The 24,928-nt window shown below is 46.7% G+C and overlaps 8 protein-coding genes across 8 annotated transcripts in view; 6 read left to right on the forward strand and 2 right to left on the reverse strand.

Annotated features, from left to right (window-relative positions):
• Window positions 1–522: 522 nt before the first annotated feature.
• Window positions 523–2,092, forward strand: PHALS_13457 (hypothetical protein F443_03182; the record flags this gene model as incomplete). Its single annotated transcript, XM_024729218.1, has 2 exons — window positions 523–531; window positions 596–2,092. The coding sequence occupies 2 exons, from the start codon at window positions 523–525 to the stop codon at window positions 2,090–2,092; spliced, it is 1,506 nt and encodes a 501-aa protein (XP_024579617.1).
• A 78-nt stretch (window positions 2,093–2,170) lies between these two features.
• PHALS_13458 (Ankyrin) lies at window positions 2,171–6,991 on the reverse strand (the record flags this gene model as incomplete). Its single annotated transcript, XM_024729219.1, has 1 exon — window positions 2,171–6,991. The coding sequence occupies one exon, from the start codon at window positions 6,989–6,991 to the stop codon at window positions 2,171–2,173; it is 4,821 nt and encodes a 1,606-aa protein (XP_024579618.1).
• Window positions 6,992–7,353: 362 nt separating this feature from the next.
• PHALS_13459 (40s ribosomal protein s3a) lies at window positions 7,354–8,502 on the forward strand (the record flags this gene model as incomplete). Its single annotated transcript, XM_024729220.1, has 3 exons — window positions 7,354–7,363; window positions 7,633–7,681; window positions 7,776–8,502. 3 exons carry the CDS (start codon window positions 7,354–7,356, stop codon window positions 8,500–8,502), a joined length of 786 nt encoding a protein of 261 aa, XP_024579619.1.
• A 269-nt stretch (window positions 8,503–8,771) lies between these two features.
• On the forward strand, window positions 8,772–9,289 carry PHALS_13460 (uncharacterized protein; the record flags this gene model as incomplete). The annotated part of the gene is made up of 3 exons (XM_024729221.1): window positions 8,772–9,056; window positions 9,116–9,144; window positions 9,229–9,289. 3 exons carry the CDS (start codon window positions 8,772–8,774, stop codon window positions 9,287–9,289), a joined length of 375 nt encoding a protein of 124 aa, XP_024579620.1.
• Window positions 9,290–18,083: 8,794 nt separating this feature from the next.
• On the forward strand, window positions 18,084–19,295 carry PHALS_13461 (uncharacterized protein; the record flags this gene model as incomplete). The annotated part of the gene is made up of 2 exons (XM_024729222.1): window positions 18,084–18,213; window positions 18,316–19,295. The coding sequence occupies 2 exons, from the start codon at window positions 18,084–18,086 to the stop codon at window positions 19,293–19,295; spliced, it is 1,110 nt and encodes a 369-aa protein (XP_024579621.1).
• Window positions 19,296–19,487: 192 nt separating this feature from the next.
• Window positions 19,488–21,974, forward strand: PHALS_13462 (uncharacterized protein; the record flags this gene model as incomplete). Its single annotated transcript, XM_024729223.1, has 2 exons — window positions 19,488–21,090; window positions 21,190–21,974. The coding sequence occupies 2 exons, from the start codon at window positions 19,488–19,490 to the stop codon at window positions 21,972–21,974; spliced, it is 2,388 nt and encodes a 795-aa protein (XP_024579622.1).
• A 732-nt stretch (window positions 21,975–22,706) lies between these two features.
• Window positions 22,707–23,465, forward strand: PHALS_13463 (hsf-type dna-binding; the record flags this gene model as incomplete). Its single annotated transcript, XM_024729224.1, has 1 exon — window positions 22,707–23,465. One exon carries the CDS (start codon window positions 22,707–22,709, stop codon window positions 23,463–23,465), a length of 759 nt encoding a protein of 252 aa, XP_024579623.1.
• Window positions 23,466–23,950: 485 nt separating this feature from the next.
• Window positions 23,951–24,928, reverse strand: part of PHALS_13464 (protein phosphatase) — a gene marked incomplete at both ends in the record, with an annotated part of 1,234 nt that continues 256 nt past the window's right edge. Inside the window, one exon of the mRNA XM_024729226.1 lies at window positions 23,951–24,879. Within this exon, the coding sequence (XP_024579624.1) occupies window positions 23,951–24,879 (929 nt within the window). The remainder of the gene's footprint in view (window positions 24,880–24,928) is intronic.

Consider the following 24,928-nt stretch of genomic DNA (forward strand, 5'->3'; position numbering starts at 1 on the left):
GTACGCTTCCTCAAAGCGCTAGGGTACGGCAGCCCCGCTGCAGCCAATGTGGTTCACTGTACCAGGACAGGATGATGCTCGATTTCGCCTGTTACTTTATTTAATTAATTAGGACTTTTGCGGCCCGAAACAATGGTGTTGATATCCTGGGCTCGTCGTTGGCTGCGATTTGGAATGTAACGAGAGTACGTGGTAGGCAGTAAAAATTTCAGAGAAAGATAATATAGATTTCTTGTCATAAAGTTGGAAGATAGCACCAAAAGTATCCTCATGCTTTGGCGACATACGAATCTGAACGATTCGCGATGATGCTCAACACTTTAGTGGATACACGCACACAATATACTTAAGAACTTGCACAACAGCACGATCAATTAGCATAACCGCGTTTCTTTTTTAAATCTTCTTTCTCCTACCGGACCGAAATATCTACCTATAACAAAGAGCTTTTTTTTGTGAATTATTTTACTCGCTGAATCATAGTATCGATACATCTATTGTCGATTGTCGATCCGGTGAATTATGAGCAAGGTGCGTAGGTCGTATGTTCCCTATCCACCTCGCTCTAGCTCATACTAACGTCTTGCGCTCATAGAAGGATGAGCTGATAGTTTTACTCGCCCGCGAAATGGATCGTGTGTCTCGCAACTCCGAAAATTGGCAAGAACGCATGGCAGCTTTAGGTGAAATGCAGCGCGCTTTTGAGCTTTTAGAGAAGGACCCACCATGTGGTACTGTAGCTGCTAGCCTCAGTTCTGAAACATGGAAATTATTGCGACCGCTGAAGGGAATGGTGCAAGATTTGCGCTCACAAATTGTTAAAGAAGTCTGCGCTTTACTCACGACCATTTCGCGCGTCACGCGCGATGCTATGGCTCCGTTTTTGCGTGACATCTTGCCTACACTTGTGGAAGTACGTGGTAGCGGAAACAAGGTATGTGGTGCATACTGCGGCGAGTGTCTTGAGGCTATTGTGACACAGACGGTGGTCAAGGGCGCCACTTTGAGACTCTTTGTTGAGTTACTAAATAGTAAAAACTCACTTATTCGACTGTGCTGCATTACATGTCTACGGCATGCGCTTACTACGTGGAGTCCAGTCATGGACAAGAGTGACGTGCAACAGTTTGAAAAAGGGCTTCAGCACGCTCTGTACGACGCGAATTCATCATGTCGAGCTCAGGCGCATGAGCTTTTCTTGACCTTTCACACGCTGTTTCCTAAACAAGCGCTTGTAGTCATGAATCTGGTTGATTATAAAATCCAAAAGCGACTTGAAGCACTTGTGTCTTCAAACGTCAGTGAATCTTCAAAGCTGGCAGACTCAGCATCAAATGCTAGCGTGGATGGAGATGCTCTATTGTCTGTACCCCATGTCCAGGCTTTAGCGGGTTCCCATCTAGAAGTGGGCGATCGTGTCTGCATACCGGACAAAGAATTGTTTGGCTTTGTGCGATTTTTGGGGGAAGTTGTGGGTATGAAAGGCATTTGGGTCGGTATTGAATTGGATGAGGCATTTGGCAAAAATGATGGAAGTGTGAAAGGAAGGTACTATTTCCAGTGTAGACCAAAGCACGGTGTTTTCGCACGCCCTCAGCAGGTCTTCCTCACCATGTCGAGCGCAAAAGTGCACGAATATCAGCTCCAGCAGAGACAACAGATTCCGGATAGCGAAAGTTTGGTACAAAACGGAATCGCAGTAAAGTTGCGAGTCGATACAGAAGGTGAAGATAATGATACAATTGTAGCGTCAGAACACATGGTTCAATCCTCTCCAAGTGCTTCACCACCGGCTTCTGCTTCTGGAATGGCTCTGCCAGTCCATATCGAAACCCCAATGCCGTCCAAATTAAGCCTAGTGCTCAAAGAAGCGTCTTTAGCTCACCGTCGGTACCTTAATCGCCTTCTGATTCATGTTCGTTCAGAATTAGAGGAGCATGAAAGGTTTGAGAATTATGGAGCAACTGCCAGCTCAGCTGACGCAGTCCAGTACTTACAGCAGCTTCAAAACAGTGCCCAGGACAAAATTGTTCTCTCGGATGAGTTTATTCAGCAGATAATTCAGGCCCAACAAGCGGCAAGAGAGTCATAACAAGTGGTAATGAATTGACTTGCTCTTGATTATGACTTGATTGTATCTCAGAATTTAGCTGTGCGCGCCTTTTCCCAGTTAAATCTTGTCGTGGTATCTGCTAGCCTCAGCACTATCATACAAGCTTATCGAAGCAAGTGCTAAACGACCGTCAATACCTTCATCGAGAAATACTCCTCTTTCATTTGGAGTTCGGGATAATTGGCTGGTAGATGCAACAGGGTCGCCTAACATGGTGATATCTCTTGGGTTACTGATTGCCAACCAACTGAAACTACTTTCGTCGCTCAAATAGGCCGGACCACGCTCAGCCCACCAAAATTCTGTTCCATAGCTTTCGTCGCTGAAGTGCATTGAGTTGCTATCCTCACTGGATACAGACGTCGCTGATGCTGACGAAGATGCTAGCAATATCATTTCGGTCGTCGAACAAACGGCTTGGCCTAACAGCGAGCGGTATTTCCCGTCATCATTTTTATGCTTTTTATTATGTGACAACAACCCAGGATAATATCCAGTTTCTTGGAAGATGGATGTTTTTTCTCGTTCAATGGACAACCGCGCCTCAGAAACTGCTTCGGCCACGTGCTTGTCAATAAACATTTTTGCTGCCCCAGCTTTAAGCTCTTCTAGCAATTGCTGGTCACTTTGAATTAAGATACCACTCGTGTGCATGTACAATGCGTCCACTTCATCTTTACTATTGCTCGCACTGCTGCTTCCACTGGCAGTCCGTCGGTGTTTATTAACATTCTGAAGCTGAGCGTGAGCATCAGATAACAATTTTTTCTGACCAATTCGTTTTGCTAACCAGTCCAGAGCCTCCGTTCGAGCTTCGCGCGCAACTAAAGTCAGTGTTGCTAGCTCTTCTTCACGTAAAATTTTTAAAGTTGTGGCTGATAACTTTGGGGACTGTGGGGTAGCTCGAAGATTTTGAGGTGTCGCCAAAGGCATTGCATCTATGCGCGGGCTGATGGTAGTGATCGAAAGGGGTGACGGCACATTGGGATGAGTGGGTGCAGACGACACTTTACGACACGCCAACTCTGAGTTACCAATATCACCAAGTGGTGAAACGAAAGAGATGTGATGTTCAGTGTTTTTGTCATTCAAGCTACTGCGCTCTTCTCGCCAGATTTGAATCAATTTTAAACGCGCCTCACGTGGGCTTACTCCCCACTGATCGACTACATCCGATTGAGCCGAACGTATAAGGTCAAGGTTGTCTACAAGACACGCAACAAGTTGAGGATCACGCACGCTAAGGTGCACTGCAAGCTGTAAAAGACCGATACGCGCATGTGGCATGGATGCCCTTGTGTGGGCCCCACCACTTACTAGTGCACGAAATGCAGAGGCACATTGAAACTCGACAGCCAACATTAACGGATTATGTGGGCACGCACTGATCAAAGTCGTAGCAGGATTCAATATAAACTCTCTGAAATTACCGTTTTGATTATCTCGGCAAGGCTTTCCTTCAGTCCATAAGTTCAGATCCTGTCCATATTGCACGAAGAGTTCAATCAATGTTTCATCACACTGCTTACGAAGTGCAACATGAAGCGGAGCGAAGCCAGAATGGTTCCAATTGGCAGATTCAACATGTTCTTGAAGAAGCAACTCGACGACAAGAAGCATAGACGTTTGGTGAGGCCACATACACGCCAGGTGAAGTGCTGTGTTTCCAGTCCTCGTTGTCATGGTCAAAAGCTTGGCACAAAGTAACTGGATTTCAGCATTACGTGCTTGAAGCTCACGTGATAAATACAGCAACAGCAAAGCGTTAGAGGCTGCTCCCTCTGCAAGTGCAGCATGAAGTGGCGTCTCTGCACGCGTACCAATCGAGTGCATTAGCACTTGCGCAGCAGCGTATGGATCCGAAATTGATAAAAAAGCGAGGAGAATTCGAAGTAAGTTGTACGTGGACACGCCACCAGACGCAGCAACATGCAATGGCGAAGTTGTTATAAGTTCATCACAGTGTATCGGGGAAATTGATGGGAGAGTTTTGATTGATTGGACGACTGATGGGATTTTAAACTGTGAAGAATCTGTGGCTTTCACTGATTCGTTGCCTCCGAGAACTTGAAGAATTGAGATTGTTTCACTGAATTGTAAGATTCGAACCACAACGGCCTCAATCCCTTGAAAAAGAAAAGTAGTTGTTTTGGAGTTGTTATCATACAAATACGACGTAGATACTGAAAATGTGTTTTGACGGTGACGAGAATCATCATTTGCCCATACTGAATCAAAGCTGGATGCCCGCGTTTTCTTCAGGCAATTAGACCTTTTCATTTCAAAATCCAAAATTCCACCCGATAAACGCCTCGAAACACTTGTATTGTCGCCCATACTCGTTGTCTTACCTTCATCTCGCCTTCCTATCTTTGAACTCATTTGTACTAGAAGTGGAAGAAGCTGCACAGGATATGATTGACTCTGACAGGTCTGGTCCTGACTCATACGATCGAGCAAAAAAGCCGCTAGCTCGATTTGTCCAGCTTGACAAGCCAAACCAACCACAGGCGTTTTAGTGTCTTGGTCTATCCACCAATTTCTGTTTATTGTGTAAACTTTCTCTTTCTTCTCTTCCTTCTGATGCTGCTCGATAAGGACAGCAGCCAACGCATATAAACCGTGGCGAATAGCCAAAGCCAGTGATGATGCGCCTCTAGAATCCAAAGTATTTATGTCGGCTTTATGAGCGATTAAAGCTGCAGCTGCCACCTCTTGTCCTGATTTAATTGCAATATGGAGTGCTTTGTCGTCATTTCCAAAAACCACCTTTTCTTCCCTGTATCCTTTTCTTCGAGCATCTCGTTTACTTTCAATAGATGCTTCACTCCACTGACATATCAAAGTCACTGGAGAGGCCCCAAAATCGAGCAATAGAGCAACAACTTGTTGCTGTCCATTTTTTAGAGCCAAAGATAATGGCGTATCATTACTTTCGCGTCGACTAACTTGTCTATCGAGACCTTCAGTTGGCGAAATGTGGCGATATAATTGAATCAATCGAGCGATCAAAGCAACAGGTGCGCGCAATAGAATTGCGAGATGCAATGCTGACATACCTAGCGCATCATACGATCGCGGGTCTACTGCATGACCTGCGACTAGTGCATCAACAACGCGCCATTGCTGTTGCTTCAGAGCTAAATGCACAACTGGTTCTCCACAACCGTCACACTGATGCACAACCTGTGCGTTGATAAAGAGAATTGCTTCGATTAGTGCAAGTGCTACCTCCTCGTTGCTCGACTTAATGGCAATATGAAGTGCAGTATCACCTGTCGCATTAACATGATCTAAACATGTAGCACCTTGGTAATTCGATGTCCTGCTCGTATTTGTTGACGTCCGTTGAAGCCCGGCTATACTCAAGAGTTGATGTACGCCCTCAACGTCACCCATCCAGCTCAAATACATGAGCAGATTCCATCGATTTGCATCGTCTGCCTGTACTTGGTAACAGTGAAAATTTGCGCTCTCTTCTCCCTCACTGTCGACCTTATCAAGTAAAAGAAGTCGTTTGCGTAATCTTTGTCTTTGCTGTTGATCCACCTTTTGCTCGCTGCTGCCACTAAAGGAGCGGGAAAAAACTACTTGTGTAGCATAATCCCAATGTAGTAGAGCACGAGGATCAGCATCAGAATTAAGCAATACGGCAATTGTGCTTTCAAAGCTTGGCACACGGGGATCTTGCAGAAATGCCAATTGCAATGCAGTTACTGATCCACTTGGCGATTGTTTTTCTTGAATTTCTTGTTGTCTAGAGTCGTCCGGTGAAAGAAGGCGAGAAATCCGCAATCGCAAGTTCGCCATGGCATTTGCTGCAATCAATTGACGAATCTTTTTGAGTTTTGGTAGGCGATCACGCCGTGATAATTCCAAATACAATGCAAAAGTAGCGATATGGTCACGAATTGATACGAGCATCTCGGATGTCTCGCCATTACCAATGACCAGCGTCTTGATGTCTTGCGTAACCGTGCTACTGAGATTACTTGAATTCGAATACACTGGCTTTTGAAATGTCAAGGTCAGAGCAGCTTTTCGAGTTGGCGTCGCATCATCATCACTGACATGCTCCAATTTTATCGATACCAAGTTTTCGAGATCGTAACACTTCATTTTGGGGGCGATATCTCCAGAAGATATGAGAGGGATAGAGCTATTCCTTACAATAGTACTGAAGGACGTGTTAAATGAGACATTGGACGAGTGTTGACGAAAGGATCTGACCGTCGGACTACGTTTGTGTATCTCTAATATTCCCCAACGAAGCACCAGGTGACGTGCTCGCCAACGTCCTAACCAGCTCTTGGATCTCTTCATCACCTTCCACTGAAATTCGTGAAACATTGGTGTAAACGTGGCTTCATTTGGTAAATTTTCTTTCACATTTGTCGATTTTGGTCTATAGGGAACAGTGTTGGGATGACACTCTGGCTTGAGTTCAACTCTCGGCTCGAGCGGAAAAGGATCCTTTGCTACAAGTCGTGTACTGACAAATTGCCGAACTAATACACTCTTTAAAGTGTCAAAAGTAACTGGTACAAATTCGTTTGCATCCTCGTTCTCTGCGCTTTCACTATCCGAAGATGTTCGGGTGAGTGATGCACATAATACTGAAAATGCTGTAGGCTGCTGTGCATATTGAGGAAAGTAGATGCTCAGGAATTCAAGCAGATCTAAGCGCGGCCATATGGTCGTTTTTACGTGGTTGCAATTGTTGTAGGTGCGCGCCGCTGCCTCGTAAGGACAACGTAGTGGTTCCATGAATGCGTCATGGAAACCACGCGCAGACATTTGCGAAAGTTTATCACGGGCTTGTTGTATCTCGTCACGAGCGTGAAGAAGCTGTGCATGCAGTGTCGTAGGCGACGCCATTTACCAGAAAGATGTCGGTTAGCAGGATACTAACAGCTACGATGCTTAATCTGCGTCTATACTAAAACCATCTTTGTGTTGGTTATCTTGCCCATGCAGTTATGGTGCTATATGTATATCTCATTTAGTTCATCGTATACAGCATGTGTTCAGGTTACAGATTTTAGAATTCGATTAACTCCATGTCTTGAAGCAAAAATTGTAGCTTGAAGCGTCCCAGTTAGGGTTAGGCTAATCTAACCGGTTCAATCAAAATTGAGTATGTGACGGCCCGCAACGCAGCACCAGCCATTTGCCTTAAAATTACTACCGGTACCCACTCACCGCTCCATTTCGCCTTTACGAAAAAACTTAGGACAACCATGGCTGTCGGTGAGTAACTAAAGCAACTTTTATGACAATAAATGTGGAGCAATAGGGTGAGCTGCGGTTGGGATTGCCTCGTTCCAATGTCCTCACCTCAGCCTGGCAGCGACGACAGAGAGCAGCTAAATCGGAAGAGCTATATCATCAATAGCACAATTGAGTTACAGCGAAATGATATTTAGCGATTGGAAACGGAAGTGGCAATCTGCAACAGTTTCACCCTGCTCAAGCTTAACAGGTAGATGTATCAATCGCTAACTTTAAACTGAATTCAGGAAAGAACAAACGTTTGACTAAAGGCAAAAAAGGCGGCAAGAAAAAAGTGTACGCTATACGTCTACTTTTTCGGGAGCATTTCCCGGCATCGAGGTGACAGCATGTAACGATTGCTTATTATTCGTCTCTTTTCTCGTTACAGCGTTGATCCATTTACACGCAAGGACTGGTACGATATCAAAGCCCCTGCTATCTTTTCGGAACGCAACTGCGGTAAGACTCTGGTGAACCGTACCGCTGGTACCAAGATCGCTTCGGAGGGTCTCCGTGGCCGTGTGTTCGAGGTCTGCCTTGCGGACTTGAACAAAGATGAGGACCAGGCTTTTCGTAAAATTCGCCTTTGCGCGGAGGAGATTCAGGGCAACCAGATTATCACTGGCTTCCATGGCATGGATTTTACGCGTGACAAGCTGTGCTCGCTGATCCGCAAGTGGCAAACGTTGATTGAAGCGTTTGTGGATGTTAAGACCACGGATGGCTATCTAGTGCGTCTATTCTGCATTGCTTTTACTAAGAAGCGCCCGAATCAGATTAAAAAGACAACTTACGCTAAGACAGCTCAGATTCGTGCTATCCGTAAAAAGATGACTTCAATCATGACGGACGAAGCCTCGAAGTGCGACATTAAGGACCTTTTTTTGAAATTTGTGCCCGAGATCATTGGAAAGGAGATTGAAAAGGCTACTCAAGGCATTTACCCACTTCAAAATGTATACATCCGCAAGTGCAAGATTCTCAAGAAGCCCAAATTCGACCTGGTGCGTCTTATGGAACTCCATGAGGGCGGTGCTGAAGAGAAGGGCGCCAAGGTTGTTCGTCAGGAGGATCAACTAGTGGAATCGATGGCTGGCTCTGGTGGCCGCTTGTAGGTGCACTGATCAGCTGGACACGTTTGTTGGCGCATTCGGGCACGGTATTTGTTGTCGATGAAAGAAGCTCCATAGCGGCTACTTGTTATTAAGACGAAGAGAATAAAGGCGAAATTCAAATCCAATTTATTTGCACAAAATTTTTCTCCATGTTTTCTAAATTAATGAATAAAATATGACAGATATAATTAGTACTCTTGCTGATTTGAAAGAGGAAAAAAGTACTAAATACTAGTTGCAACTCAGTAATATTTTAAAGAAAGCCGCTGATGGCTGCGCGTGTGACCAAGCTTTTCTTGCAAAATGTCGCCGCTGACAAGGTGGATACCAGCAAGTCTACAACTACGCATGGGAAGAGAACCGTATCCAGTGCTTCATTATCCAAGAATGCTACAGGAAAGAGACGAAAGAAGAGCAAAACAGTTTCAGGCAAACCCACAGTAAAAGTGCTCGAAGACGCACGTCGCGAGCTGAAACAAGCTAATCGAACGCTGGAAAATCTGCGCAAGTTGAAAAATAAAACTTCGACAAAGTCTCAACGTCTTATGGCCAAGGTGCGTAACAATGATATGATGCAGGTCTTTAGCTAATGATAGTTTGCGTTTATTTCTAGGTTCTTGCACTACGGACTGTTGCATCTCGGTAAACAACAACAACAAAACTCTAGTTGATCCATTATGTCCAGCCATCGCTTCATTTTTCCTGTTGTATTTGACTATCTAGCAGCAAAGCGAATCGGACGTCTCAGCCTAATCTAGCCCACAACTTAAAAATCAAACCATATTGACTTAAAGACATCTTGATACTCTTTATCTGTTGCTTTATAGCTAATAAAGACGGTGTAAGTTCAGTCAAGTCTGCCTTAGTTTCCTTCTCTGCGATGATCGTCGTATCCATCACATTTGTTGACAGTTGAAGGTTTCAAGCCGCTTGGGTGCACGTTTACCTTCACAGTATCAAAGTCCTTGAAGTCGTCCTGGAGAAAAAACACGCAGGGTGGTCAGCAAAGGCATACGAACAAGAGACAACTTAATAAACACACTCGGCTCATTTGATAGAATGTGTAGCCAAAGACAGAGGACGCGAAGGTGGCAAGACTGCCACCCAAAATTAAATTTTTTGCGCGAACGGAAAGAGTCATTTTTGTGCACTGCTGAAGAATGAGCACATTATTTACTTGGTGTGGTTAGCTCATTTTCTAATATGTCAAAGCCTGATATGGGACTTTAAACCCGAATTATAGCCAATAATTGCTCAGAATATTCATCCCATGCAAAATGCGAAACGCACTCAGAAGACCTTCATAAATATTATGCAAACTTCTTGAGGATGTTTGAAAGCGCAATGCGCAGTGCTGACCAGAACCGACACTTTTGTGCTTTGACGAAATTAATTTCTACTAACAAACAAAACAGAGGAAAAACCCTTTTATAACTTGATACGTATCCGACCATATTGAGCGCACACGTAACTTCATAATTTGTCGGCTACTACGCAAGTTGACTATTGTAGATCACGCTCTTCCCTCCAGCCATCCGTTCCAGATCTTACCCCTCTTTCTGTTTGTAAATATGATGAATTCAGTTGCTTTCACCTCCCATCCCCCTCGCGCTGTAAATAGCTCGACTCCTAGGTCCGCACCCAGTATCCGATCGGATATCACGGACAAACCATCATGCTCAGGTTCTAAGCCGCCAACTAGGTCCCCGCCAGCTACTCATCCGACGACGCCGTTGCCCCCTCCTCTGTCGCCTCCAACCGCTGTGTTTCCCGCTCTTCCGGCCGTTGTGCCTGCTGATGCGTCGACCTTGATGACGAGCGATGAGACGCGACCCCAACTACCGTCAACTCGCCACCTCCTGCTGCTACTTTGCGATGGAATTAATGCAGCCCCCCGTCAATGCTACCTCACCACCAAACGTCGACACGCGTCCGACGGTGGCGGACTTGTTGCAGTTGCAAGACACAATTTGACGCGATAACGGGGAAGTCGAAGCTGCGAAACACCTCGCTTGCGACATCGAAGCAATCGGCCGCTAGTGGTGACTTGTCGCTCATCTCGGCTCGCATGGAGCAGTCTCGACCGCATGAGCTTCCGCGCGCCAATTACGACATACCGGTCGGACGTTTGCCAGGACTCCGCTCCAGAAGATCATGATATCACTGGCTGGCAAGCATCATGGTAACAGAGCTCTCGAGCAGCTGTGCGGCAAGTTCGAGATCGAGCAAGTATCAAGGATTCCCAGTAGCAGCCTGCGCGTGAAAGTGAAGATTAAAGATTCCTGCTTGAAGCTGAAGCGCACGAGGGTTAACATCCTTGATGTTGTATTTGTGCTCAAGGAATTTGAGGAACTTGGTAGCAAGTACTTCATCAATATCGTGATTGTCGACTCGAACACCAACACAAACGTGATCTTCCACCACATGGTTTTTATTGGGATGCAATCTGGTGTACGATACGTTCCGCGAAGTAAACCTCGTGGCGAAAAAATACGTCTGTCACCTGGCACATCTTCTTCCTCACCAGCTCGTGTCCAAGTGCGTTGAAGTTAAACGTGTAGGTGGGCTACCAAATCCTGTTCGATAACAAGTTGCATCCGACGCATGGCAAGAATGCTGCTTTACAGCTCAAACATCTGCCAGTTGGCTACCGTTCACACCAAGGCATCGACCTTTGGACGACCAACGACGAGATTTCCTGTCCAGCGTGTCCCAGTAAAATTGCCTTTCGGCTGCAGCAGCATCAACAAAACATCTCCAAATTTGCACACACTAACAGCGAAAGCTCCACCGAAGCAAACCTCGCTCAAGAAGGCTGTTGAGGAAACCAAGAAACCGGATGGTCAGCTCCAGAGCGGAGCTCAGCATGGTCAAGTACCTACTGCCAACCCCCGGAGCAACCGGGAGGATACAATGTCGATCTCGACCTTTAGCGGCTCGAGCATCAAGATCTCCCCCCTGAAAGTCCGAAGACGAAGAATTCGCCAATATTTCGCTTGACCGACATCTTCACGACCGTCACAAACAACAAGAGGAAGCGAGGACGTAGTGGATTCGCACATGAACTTGCAATGCCACTAGATTGCATTGCAAGCGAGAATTTTTCCCACGCGCTCGATGGAGGTCTCGTTCGAATTGAAGGACGTGACAGCCGGCAAGAATTACGGCGTGCGTCGCCAGATCATGCCTGTTAATCGAAGCGTCATGACATTGTAAAAACATCAATCGAGTCCGCCTTCTTCGTGGAGAAGCGCCACACGAAGATCAAGAAGGCATCGAAGGCATCTCCAGTCATGCAAGTGACCGAGTCGATACTCGACGACAAAAATAGGGCGCTTCGCAATACCCTCACTGATCTTCTTGCGGAACCAGGCAGGAAGGTCGACAGAGTGAGCAAGCTCTTCGAGAAAGTTACGAACATTAACAAAATCACAGAGAAGGTGATCAAGTGTCCGCTCGGCTTCAACAGCGTGCTTTCGCTGAAGTTGACAGGCAACGGGTTAGAGATTGCTGAGCTCGCGGAGTTACACACAATCAATCGTGTGTTACCAGCACCGCGGCCCGGTAAAAACTTGGCTTTCACCGCCAAGTGGAAAAAATGATGAAAATAACAGCTCTTTTCAAGCGCCTCGGCATCTTAAAGACGTGCGCAAAGTGGTGGGACCCGTTGAGTCGATGCAAACGCTGAACCGAGCGTCCAAGGTTTTGGGGATGTTCGAGCTTGCATTAATGTCCATTGCGCCGATGATCATTGTCAATGGTCATTGGACTTAGTATCTCACGGGTCATTTGGTCGAGTGAATCCCCGCGCACATCACGCGATTGCTGCGCCCCAACACAATCCATCGTCTGCTACGGTAGGTCACGGGTATGCACTGCATGCAGCAATGAAGTGAGGTGCAATGGCACGATAACTAGCTCGACGTCCTCATAGCGCTTCTCAAGCTGGGTGGGTACTACCCCGATGACTCGTCGGTGCTCCAGCTCCATGACGTGGATGACAAGGTGGTGATGGTCGTGAGTAACTTGGCAGTTCGTTGCTAAATAATTCGTATTGCCCACCATGACATGCGGGAACGTAAGTGTCCTGACCTTGAACACTGTTGGCATAAAGAAGAACGGTCGCCTGTTTATTGAGAGCTTGCTCCAAGTACTCGGTGTCGTGCATCCAAGAAACTAAGTTTTCAGACGGCACGCGCCTCTCAACGTTCAAGTTCCACCTTGACTCGAGCATAAGCACAAGCTCTTCGTGACCCCAACTTGCTGTTGGTTCGACCAACAAGAGTTCTGAGCAGTAGAGTTCTCACGGTGTTCTACTCTGACATTCCTGCATTTGATTCGTCGATTGAACTCACATGACTGTCGGTCGCAAGACACTAACTCGTCACTAAGTTGATGGTTATGAGTGCTCTCATTTTTCTCCACAACGTGTATGCGTCTGTGGATCGACAGAAAAAGCAACACTATTCGAAATCTTGAGACGGAAAGGCTCGAAAATCAAGCGACGCACTTTGGGTTGTGCGATCGCAACGCTCCTCTCAAACCCCAAATAGACGCTTTGCATTCTGACTTGTGGTATAACCCGAGCCGTTAAAGCTGTCTCGGGTGGCTAACAAAACTGGGAGTCATCGATGCATGCCGGATCTACCTCAAGACGAAGCGTGTTTTCGCTGGTTTACTTCCTCAGGAAAATCGGCTGGACTACGTATTGCTTACCTAGACGTTCTGCAACCGCTTCTACGCTCGACTCGAAGAACTTCCTAACAAAGCTTGTTGGCGACCTCCTCGCTCACTGCGTAAGCTTTTTGTCGGGCAAACAGCTGTACGGCCGATGTCACTTGAAGCTTTCGCAGTACCTTCTCGACTACTCGAAAGTTTTGTCTGCGATCGAAAAAGCTGAGCTGGCTTGCGATCAATTGCGTGCTGCTAAGGTGCGGGAGAAGTGGAAGATGAGCATCAAGACATGGCTGCAAGATGGATAGAAAAAGCCTCGGATGCAAGACATGCAAGCTGTTAAGGACGCCTACATCGCGCTAAGCCAAGCCGTTGCTTGATATCGTACTGCAGGTAGCGAATCGAATCGCTAGCTCTTCCATGAAGTCAGGAGCATTTACAAAGAAACAATCACGCGGGCGAGTCAGTACAACCAAGACACCTTAATCGACTTCAAAGCGGCCAGCACTGAGAAGTCAACCAGTTACTTCTTCCTTCTGCTAGAAACAAGTCTGCGTCGAGTATCGATTGAAGTAGTCATGACACTAAGTGGAAGTATCTCGACGCATTTCTCAAGAGATATCGCGTTGCTTTCTGGGGCACAAGGGGTCCAAGATGGGAGATCCAACAGTCCAGCCGATAAGCTCCTCCACCGGATGAAGACATGCAGCGTAAGCTTTTCGACTCGATCGTACGCGTTGTCTCGAAATTCGAACGTGCAATGCTTGACGCACCAATCACAGCTGTTGACCTTGCAAATGTGATTCGGCATATGAAAGTGACATCCTCGCCTAGCATGGACAGCGCTCCGAATGTGTTCGGTGAGTGCTTAAGTATCGTTTTCAACGGCTATTTTTTTCCGTGGGGTTCCGCTCCCATCCCAATGCATGTCTGCCGTGGTGCCTCTGCCCAAGAAGGGATCAAGAATCAAATCAGGCAACTACCGACCGATCACACTCATCGAGGTCGATGTGAAGGTGTTGTCGGAGGCGCTGAGATATAGTCTACAGCAAGTCATCGCCAACTTAATCCACGCAAACCAGAAAGTTTTCGTCAAAGGTTGGTCGATCCACCACCGCGTGCGCAGCCTCGCTAGTTTGCAGGACCTCATGACAGCTCATGACGAAGAGGCGAACACGACGTTATTGGACTTCTAGATGGCGATTGATCGAGTCAAGTGGCACTTCATGACTCGGCTGCTCAAGAGAATGTGGATGGACACAGCGTTTATCCGGTGGATCAAGCTGTTGTACTCGGACCCACAGGCTCATCAACTGATCCGCATGAACACCCTGTCCGCACTGCATCCGACGCGAGGCGTGAAGCAAGTCGATCTGTTGTCTGCGCTGCTCTTCGTCTTGACAGTCGAGCTTTTCGGTAATCTGCTAAGAACCCACGAGTAGTATGGTGTGTGTCTGAACGCAGACCACACAGCCACAACTGTGTTTTTGCCGATAACTCGGCTCTGCTTGTGAGATCGGTCGCAAACCTGCAGGCGCAACACGAGGTCGTGGGAGACTTTTACAGAGGCTCCAGCAAGAAGCTCAACTTGTCCAGTCGGTACTCTTCGCGCTGAATCGAAACTAAGACTGTCCCATGCTTTCTGGCGTTCAAGTGCTCAAACGTACGGATATAACTCATATATCAGCATCTCGTTTGGACAAGCTTCGGCCGACGACACAATCGTCGAGTTTCTCAACCAACGGTTCTATGACGGCTTCAAGACTTGGTATTGGCGTGCACTCACGCTATGAGGTTAACCCTTGTAGCACGAAGATGGTACTCTCTCGTCTCTGGTACTACTTGCTGCACGTAACGATACCTACAGAGGTCGTAATGCGGTGGTAGTCGATGTTGGATCATTTCATGCTCTATTGCAAGCACGACCGCATCGCGTCGCACGTATAGTTAATTCTGAATGACCTCGCGCACCAACGGCGCAGGGTGGCGAATGTTGTGTCCCGAGTCTGGACGCTCACCTCAAGCGGCAGCGTATTGCACCGCAAACTGCAACGGGCTCGGTTTTCTCATGATCTCTCCGCTTCGCCACGGCAACTTGCTTAAATGGAGCCTGACGTCGACTCGGTGGCGAGCGACCTGGGTCGGGCTGTACAAGACACGTGGGGAGATTACGTGGCACGATCTTCCACTGGACGAGCGTGCAGCTTACGGTCCCCGATAGCCCGTTTGGACGCCGAATCGCAATTTGAGCCGATTTCACGGATGCACACCAGTTTAGCACAACGCCAATGCATTGGCATGATGTCTGAACCACGACGAAGGTCAGGCTGCATGTGTCCAGAGTGGTCGCTTGCGGACTTCAGACCTTGGCTGATGCGGCAAGAGCTCGTTGAACGACTCATCGATTATATTCTCGCTAGTTTGACGCCTTGTCTGGGTGCGGAGGCTAATTTGGAAGCAACATAGATCGTGATTCAACTTAGCGCGTCGCAAACTGTCTTATCTCCATCAAAGAGCGAGTCAATGCGTCTGCTTCCACACTTTTCTTTCACAAAAGGCGTGAAAACGTGTTTGTTTCCATAGATCCCGCGATCCGCAATTTTCTGTGTTGTGTGGATGCCCAATCCACTGATGAAGCCATATTCAATAGCAGTTTACTCGCAGCAAGTCGACGAAGCGCAAATCAAGTTGTTTGTCAACTTCGGCAAACATTCGCACAAACTCCTGCTTTTTGGTTTTGAGCACTTGAGGTTCTAGCTCGCCTTCCGTCTTCTCTCAGTGCGCTCGCGGTTACAATTCCTCGAGGCAGCAGACCTGCGCATTTGGTACTGTGTATGATGCCATCGAGACTGATCAGCACTTGATTTTCGACTGCACAGTCCCATCGCAGGTAGCAGGTGGTCGAGCTGTTATCGCCGATTTTTTGTTGAGCATCCAACGTGGCTCGACATTGCTCTGACGAAGAGAAGCGCGTATGCGACGACTGGGGAGATCGAAAAGAAGAGGCTGGTGATGTGTGGCACACGCTTCACACAATAGCGTTCCACTTCTTGTGGTGCAACCGTATTCAACGGGCGATGACTCACACCAGCACTCGCAGCGATCCAACTAATCTTCACGACTTTTTTTCGCTCACATTCGGTACCTCTAACCTACCCGCGGAAGACGCAGTTGAACGAATGTTTTAGGTGTTGCATCAGCTGAAGACTCACCGACCCTTTAAAGCGTTTAATCGCATTGAAGTAAACATATGCTATCCAAACAGACAAGGTATCTGAGGTGCTTTTTCAGCCACGCGCCACTTTCATATTTTCTGGTCCCTAAATAAGCGAACCCAGCAAATCAAGATGGAACCCCAGCACCTCGCCGCCTCCCAGACCCACTCATTCCGGGCTGCCCAGAAGTCTGCTCTACTCCACGGACTGAATTGTCTTTGGCTGCACCCGAAAGGGGGACGGAGGTATGAGCGCTAAACAGAGTTAGACTGGTAGTTTGGTTAAGGACAGTGAGGGACATGCAATGGTTTCAGGTGGAGGCAGAGGGATGCGCTCGCGCCCGACCAGCACAACCGTCGCAAAACAAGCTACCACAACAATTTATCGAAGATGCACCCATCTAGCCACCGTGACAACGTAATTAGCAGTGGCAAAAACGCGGATGGCGAAAAATTCAGCTTCAAGCTCTCGAGTCATCGTAAAGACATTTGGGGCGCACTGTCCAGCTTCCATCATCTTGTTCACTTTGCAGATGCCCGAGATACTATTAGTATAGCCACCACTATATTTTTTCCCGCTCTTCAACGCCTTTCTTCTACCAGACACCGTCAAATTGACGCCAGGGCTTTCCTAAGTGTGCCCCATTTGACCACTCGCATGCAATGAACTGAGTGAAGATGCGCAAAACTGATTTCAAGAAATGAGTGAGTGGAGATACGCAGAAACAACTGAGTGAAAATTCACACGGAAGACGTTGGGTATGAAGAATGTTCAAGGAAACTGACTTATTGTTGGACAAGCTTTCTGAGTCAGTATCAAGAGTTTCCACTCCGATTTTGCATTTATGTATTAGACTTTACACCTCCAATTTGACATGAAATCTGGCTCAGCGGTTCGGAATTGCGTCTTCAATCTGTTGAGTGAGGGTTCGAGTTCTAGGCAGTTACTTGGTGTTTGGGATTCACCATGCTCCCCACCAGGAGTTACGTTCCCCGACCGATCTTTTGGTCTTTTGGTCTTTGATCATAAGAGTTTATTGGCGCTGTATCCATAACTTCTTGTCGTCACGTATCACTAGACTGTAAATTAGAGTTGATACTTATATCTATAACTATAGTATAGACAAACTTTCAACTGTATAACAATACTCGTTACTCAGGACGGATTCAATGTTGTTACTGCTGTTGTGCACGAGGTGGTCAAGGTCTCGACTGTAAGTCTATCTGAATATGACATTTTCGTCAAAAACAAATATCACGGCAAAGTCCAGCTTTATGATGAGTGTACCACGCGAGTCGCGATGTTGGTATTGAAGAAACTAAAGTTTCGCGCCCTCGTACTTGGCCCATATTGCACAGAAAAATCAAGGAATCCTTAGGCACGAGGGTGTGAATGTATTGTCGATCAGTGGCAAAAATGAACTGATACCACATTTCACTTTAAAGCTTTGACATCACAATGGATTGGCTGGAAACCTCAGTTTGCTGCCGAATCAAATTTCACGACTGCTTTTCACTAGATTCTATTTTTTGCCTATCCCGTCGCACAGTCGAAACGAAACAGCACGTCCTCAAAGCGTCCCCAGGCAGTCTTTGCGGAAGTTAGCAGTAGCAGCAATATTGCTGGCAGCTGATCGACGCAGTTACTGCGATGACGTCGTATCTGCCGAATCTGCTACGCACCAAGCGAAAAATGTCGGGCCCGGTCTCTTGGGGCCCACTGGATGAGAAAAATTTTGTGTCGTGGCCCACAGTAAACAATGCTTCCGATATTGTTGGAGGGGGTCGTAGTCCTAGGCATTGGTGTGACTCTGTTGATATTCGTGAGGTCGCAAGTTTTGTGCTCTTCGTGATTTATGTTGTGGCTGACGTGGGAGCTGGTGTTATGGTCTGGGTTGCTTTTTTTAAATTTATCATTGAGCCAGAACAACATCGCTCCCGTGCTACGTGGGGCGGCATCTGGCTACTCTTTGCTGGCACATTCTTTTATATCCGACGCCTCGTTCGGTCTCGAGTCGATGCTAATCTACGCGGTGTGATGGACCACGCTGAGATTTTCGTGGCTATGTCGCTCGTCATGGTTTTCTCCGTTAACATTTCATTTTATCTGCACGTACCGGCCACAACGCCACTAAAAGACTTGGGTTTCATGATTATTCCTGAGCAGAAACTTCACTCAAAGTGGCGTCCTGTGAGCGATATTTTGACTGCCGGTATGCCCGTCATTTTCCTACTCCAGACCGCCGTGATGACACGACCGAATCGTTGCCGTGTCGTGTCATCCTTCTTTCGTATTGTCACTATCTGCTACTTTCTGCGTATGCTGACGGTGTCTGTGACGTCGCTACCAGGTCCAGCACCACACTGTCGCGTGGGCAGTCACGATTACTTTCCACCAACCTCGTGGATTGATATTGCAACACGCGTCGGGCCCATATACGGCAATTACAATTCGTGCGGAGATTTGATTTTTTCTGGCCACATGGCGTACACAGTGTCGGCTGTATTGCTGTATTTACGGACACTGGACCGCAACTTTCCTGGTCGCATGGCTTCTAAGATCCGCTGGGCATGCGGCTTGACGTATCTTATCATCCTGGCTGTGCTCTGTATTGCTGGTCGTAAGCATTATACGGTAGATGTTGTGCTTGGGCTGATCGTTTCGACTCTCGTGTTTTTCCATTTTGAGCATAGCTGGACACCGCTTTGCTTTCAGGTACCACACGGCTTGTTACCATTAGACGATTTACAGCGAATATACGGGTTACAGTGGCGCAAGCGGTTTAGTATGGACTTGGCTGATGATGCTTTGATAGAAATGGATGATTCTGAAGGAAGCGAAGAATCTCGAAGATTACTGAAGACCAACACGTCAACATACAACCAAGTGCAACTTATTTGCTGAGTAATATAGAGAGTCTGCTAATGGTTTTCACGTTAAATACCTTTGGATTGATCCACAAATTTATCTTGTGTGTATTAATTCCATTTTGATGGAAAACCTGTTATCGTCTATATAGTTAGTTGTAATGTCACCCATGTTTGTAAAACCGAAATAAGCGCAGAAAGCTTAGGCGCCACCTCGCGCCAATTCCCTATGAACAAAACCACTAATGCAAAGCCCAGAACCAAGTTCTCCAGTCGCAATTTAAGTATCGTCTACAAGGCACCGTTACGAGGTAAACCTCTGCCCGATCATGCCACTGGACCGCTGCAACGCCTCAACAGCCGTATGATTGTGCTCGGACGTACGTCCGTAGCACCTCCAGCGCCGCTCAACACACCCAGTTTGAAGAAGGAGGGACAGGTGCACAACGTTCGTGTACGTCTAGTTCCTGCGGGATCCAACTGGGCTGAGAATGCCGGTAATACGCAGAAAGCCGAGACATCGAAGTCTTCCATCGATGATGTGAGGCTGACCGCGTCGTTGACAGGCTCTGTTTGGACGCCTGAAAGTGTGGCTGAGAATGTTCATGATACCACGTCGTCTGTTCGTAACAAGCCGGCAGCTAAAATTGCTGGACGCTGGGGGGATGACGCAGCTGAACGAGACATTGGCTGGAAGAGTATCCTATCTCGAACGCAAACGAATCAAGAAATGATGGAATTTAGCAATGCAGAAGACAATATGCAGAAAAATCACACAAACGTGTTGTCCTCTCCTAATCACTTAGAGCATGATAGATTGACGGACCGATGGGCACAATCTCACCACGAAATGCCCAGGCTGAACTCGTTGCTCCACAGCTACAATGACCTCGGTGAAGAAAGATATGGCTTTATCGATCACCCTGCATCAAAGTGCGAAGATGCAAGCCCTTGTGGCTACAATCTGCAGAATCTTAGAATCTCTGGTAAAAAAACCCAACATTCTGGCGCTATGTGCAGCAAGTCAAACACATCTATTTTTTGTGGTAGTCACACTCATTGTAATGCCAGCAATCCATGCTTTGATACTATGGCAACTGGAAACCAAAGTTATTCTGTGGAAGCTGACGGACTCGCTTTTCGAAATGAAAGTATGCTTAATTATTTGCCAGCATCGACAAAAGTATCCCTTGGAACCGGTTCGATCACTTTGTCGTCTTCAGAGCAGAAATTTGCTCGCAATGTGATTCAACCAGAAAATGATGACTGGTATGAAAGGGATGCAGGGTCTCCTACAGATTTGTCTGATTATCACGGTCTTAGTCATGACGCGGAACGTCCTAAAATGTTATTTGATCCAAAAACGGGAGCGATGGTCTTGGCCTCTGAAAAAAGAGGTTCAGCAAAGCGTAAAACCGGCGGTCAGACTAGTGTTGTCAATGATCACTCAGCGTTAAACTCGGAAACAATCTGCAAGCAATATAATGGTCAATCGCAGACAAGTTCAAAGAGGAAATTTATGAAGTCGACAAAAAATGGCATCAAATCCGAAGAAATGCTAGCTGCTGCCGTTGAAAATCTGGTTATGGACAACTCGAACATCATGAAAGCAATGGAAGCCGTCGTGTCGACCAAAGTGTGTAAACAACTAAATGAGAACGTTTTGCTGGCTGATAAATGCAAAGAAAAGCGTATTTCAAAGCCCCCAAAAGGAAAGCCGATTCAAATTTCTTTGTCTTGTCGACAGATATCAAACTCGCAGCATTCTGTAGCATGCACACGAACACGATCAAGGCCCAACAATGACACAATGATAAAACGTGAATTTCAAAGTGTATCTTTCGTAAGCAAGCATGGCAAAAAAAAAACAAAAAAAAAAACTCGATGCCGCTCTAATGACAAAGCTGAAGCCATAACAATGCAATCATTAGAAGGATTGCGATCAACAGCTGATAAACAGGAGATGACTGACGATGAGTCTAGTGAAAATGCGTCGATGCCTTTCACCGAGCAAGAAGGTACTTCAGTAGGTCTTCAAGACCACGAGTTTGAAACTGTTAAGTCACGGCGGGCTGTACAGCGCGAAAAAAAGGAGATTAGAGAGCGCTTAGCCTCAATGAGAATAGGTGCTTCTGCACTTTACAAATACAGTAGCACCTCGGCTATACCAACGAACAAAGGGAAGCACGCTCCAGATAATTGTGGTTCGGCTGTGAACATGCAAGTTACCTCGAAATATTGTGAAAAGTCTGTTAAGACGTGCAATAATACAGAAAAGGCGGTTAAAGCCAAAAAGGTGGAGCATGCAAAGCAGGCAACACGGCCCAAGAACAAGAGCATGTCAGCGAAGGCGGATTCTAGCGAGGGGATCGATATGTTTGTGAAGACGTTGCATGCGGTTAGTCAGGAAGGTCGGGCAAAGCTCATCGAGCAGGTTGCTGGAGAGGCTCCAGTGGAGTCACCAGGCTTGAAAAAAATTAGGGTGGCTTCAGCGACAAAGAAGAAGCGGGAACAGAATAGCTTCAGCTACAACCAATTGGATGACCGGGACGCGTCTACCTCCAAAGCCGAAGTTAAGACTTGTACAGAAATATGCGATCAGATGTCATCCAAGACAACAAAGCGACGGAGACCAGCCGCTTCGGCAAAGCCCAAGCATGTCCGCCATATTTACGTAGCGAAGACACCAGCTAGCAGCACATCCACTGCTGCATAGGTTCACGAAGGAAGACCTAGGTAGTAAATGTGTAAAGTATACTGAGCTTTACCATTGAATGCGGCGGGTATGTTGAAGTTGTCATTCATAGGAGAGAGCACAAATATTTATCCCTTGTGAAGTGCATATTATTCATCAAGTATTCATTAGTTTGCAATCAAATGCTGTCATAGATTGCCAAATGACATCAGTAGTTAACCAATCTACATTTTTTTTTAATCAAGGTTAATTATATGATTCATCATGGTCGGAGAATCTTACATGTGCTGGCACTATTTGTGGACGAATGACCAACTTATTTCTCCAAATGTGCGTTCAGTTGAACAACCCCTATCATGCGTCGGGGAGCTCGTGGCTGCAGTGAGAGTCAGGCCGTCGTGCAAAATGAAAAATCGTGATACCGTGTAGGTGAAAGCATTGAGGCCAAAGGCTCTTCTGTAAGCAAGTTGAAGCAGACTTTTCCTACGCCAGCTGGTACCGCCAGCGCCGCCAGTGTATAAAGTGATTTAGACGACCAATGTTATTAACTTGGCGATGGGATCGTCGCTGCGAAAATACGCCAGAGTGATGCGTCGTGGAAAAGCTTTGAACGCAATATAGCCAGCGGCAGAGTGTATCACCATTCTCAACCCACCGAACAGAACTCAGGTTTGATTTTGCACTATCTACAGCAAGCTGCTCTAACTGACAGTCCAGTCCATAAGTTCTTTATTGGGAAACGATCACCTTTCAATGCCGAGCTATAGTTTGACAAAGGAAACAACTACGCCGCGTGAAGTGGCACCATTTCTAAAGAGTCTGCGCCGGATGCTTCTCGATGAAAGTGAAGCTGTAATGAGATGGACGCCTGATGGCCGTGCTTTTGAAATTCACGACATGCAAGAGATGACGGCGCGCGTTCTACCAAAATATTTTAAGCACTGCAAATACACGAGTTTTCAGCGTCAACTTAACTACTTCAGCTTTCGCAAGTGGACGAAATCCAAAGCAGTGGTTTGTACCTTTTCCAACGACTGTTTCTTGCGAGATCAACCCGAATTGGCTTGGCATATCACACGCAAAAAGTCGCTTAGCCCACTCGCACTTCCCAAGTACAAACTTGGAGCCGCTGCTCGTTCACTAGTCATTCCTTACTGGCAAAAAGCTTCCGCGCCCAGTCCCATTTTGTCGAGTTTGTTATCGGCCGGCAACAATTGCGGTCGTCTGTTCCTGCCCGCGGCAGCATCCACTGATGTGACAAAGCTGCACGATAAACACTATGTTCAGCCAGCGCAAGTGAGCTGCCGCTATAACAGCTTCAATGTGGCGGCGTCATTACCATCGGAATCGCACATCGCGGCGAATGCAGGCGAACAAGTCGAAGCGTTCGATTGGATCGATTGCCTTTTGCCGCCATCAGAGGATGCGTTCATCTACATGTATCCATTGGCATCGCCTTATCCCAGAACTTTGCGCAAGAGTCTTGAGTCTGTTCAGTCTACTAGTCTGTGAATTTTGTAAAGCTTTTGCATGTAAGTATCAATGCAATGCCTGTCACTACACCTTTAAATCCAAAGCATTTAAGCTGCTGTGTGCTTCGCAGTGCCTAAAAAGCATTGTGTTATCATTCTAGCATGTCAACAATAGACGAGATGGTACAAAGGGTGTTGCATATGTTTTCTAAAAAGGATAACATCCTAGTGTAATTTTTAAGATCACAATTTCAGATTTTCTGTAAATAGGCAATGGAAGTACTCATCTTCGACACTATTCACGCGGTTTGCTTAATGCGGTTGATTGTTCGCCCAGGAATTAGCTTCAAAGTACCACACGGGCCAGTGAAAATAAATATAATTACATTTAAGTAACCTATGATACCATATTCATCGTACTTGTCAAACACGAATTCAATGTCTAAGGATTGGCGAGTGTCTGTTGCAGTATTTTGGACCACCAAGCTCGAAAGCCAAATACATCGTGAGCCTTGTTTGAACCAGTCAAAAGTAGACAACAACTGCAGTAATATCGTCTATCACGTCCTCTTCTGAATCCCAACGCTTGCATGCTTCTTCTATCAATGCTGTGCAAGCGTCTTGAGGAGACATGCCTGTATTGATGATACACTCTCCAAGAAAATGTATGCACTCTTCGGTTGTCATAAATTCCCAGATTCCATCGCTAGCAAGTACTGCAAAGGCAAGAGGCCGTTGCTCTTCCTGATCCCTGTCTGTACTACCAAACTCCACTGTCTCCACTATGAATACATCAGGCTCCGCAATTACTCCAACAGTTTTAGCTACCGAATCTCCGAACGACCGTGACATGGCCAATCCTGGCATGTCGACATCTTGAAGCCACACGCGACAGGATCCCCAATCAAACACCCGTCCGTTATGCATCTTTATTCGAGTACACTCTTCAGGTACATCAGGTTTATGGTCCTTCGTCTCGCAATGTAGCCTGTAGCATTGTTGCTCATCTGAAAATTTGGCGACCACCGCGCGACTGTCTCCAATATTGGCGATAAATAGATCTGTCTTTCGCACCAGTATCGACACTGCGGTAGTGCCACTCACACTAATATCAATTTCACTGGCGTTCAATATCTCTGTTACTATCTGCGATGCCTGCCTGAATACTTCTGTGATAATATCGCACTCGATGCTCTCTCCCTTTCTTTCTATATCTCTCATTGCATCATGGCGATCATGGCCATCGGCACGCCAACAACTCGGTGAAACAAGTGCCGCATATGTCTTTGCCACTGCTTGATGGTATTGCTCGCGTACGAAGTGACTGACGAAAGCACCTTGTGGTCCGTGTCCATCGAAAACTGACAGCAAAGTGGCGTCTGCATCACCAGCCAAAACGTCGCAGACACAAAATGCGTCTTGATTCTCCTTTCGACGACGCAGCGAGTCATTGCCTGCTCTGCAGCGTGTACCCCACTGCAATCGTCCGTTGCGGGACTTGTA

Source organism: Plasmopara halstedii (genome assembly GCF_900000015.1).
Source record: "Plasmopara halstedii genome assembly, contig: Scaffold_658, whole genome shotgun sequence".
Lineage (NCBI taxonomy): Eukaryota > Oomycota > Peronosporomycetes > Peronosporales > Peronosporaceae > Plasmopara > Plasmopara halstedii.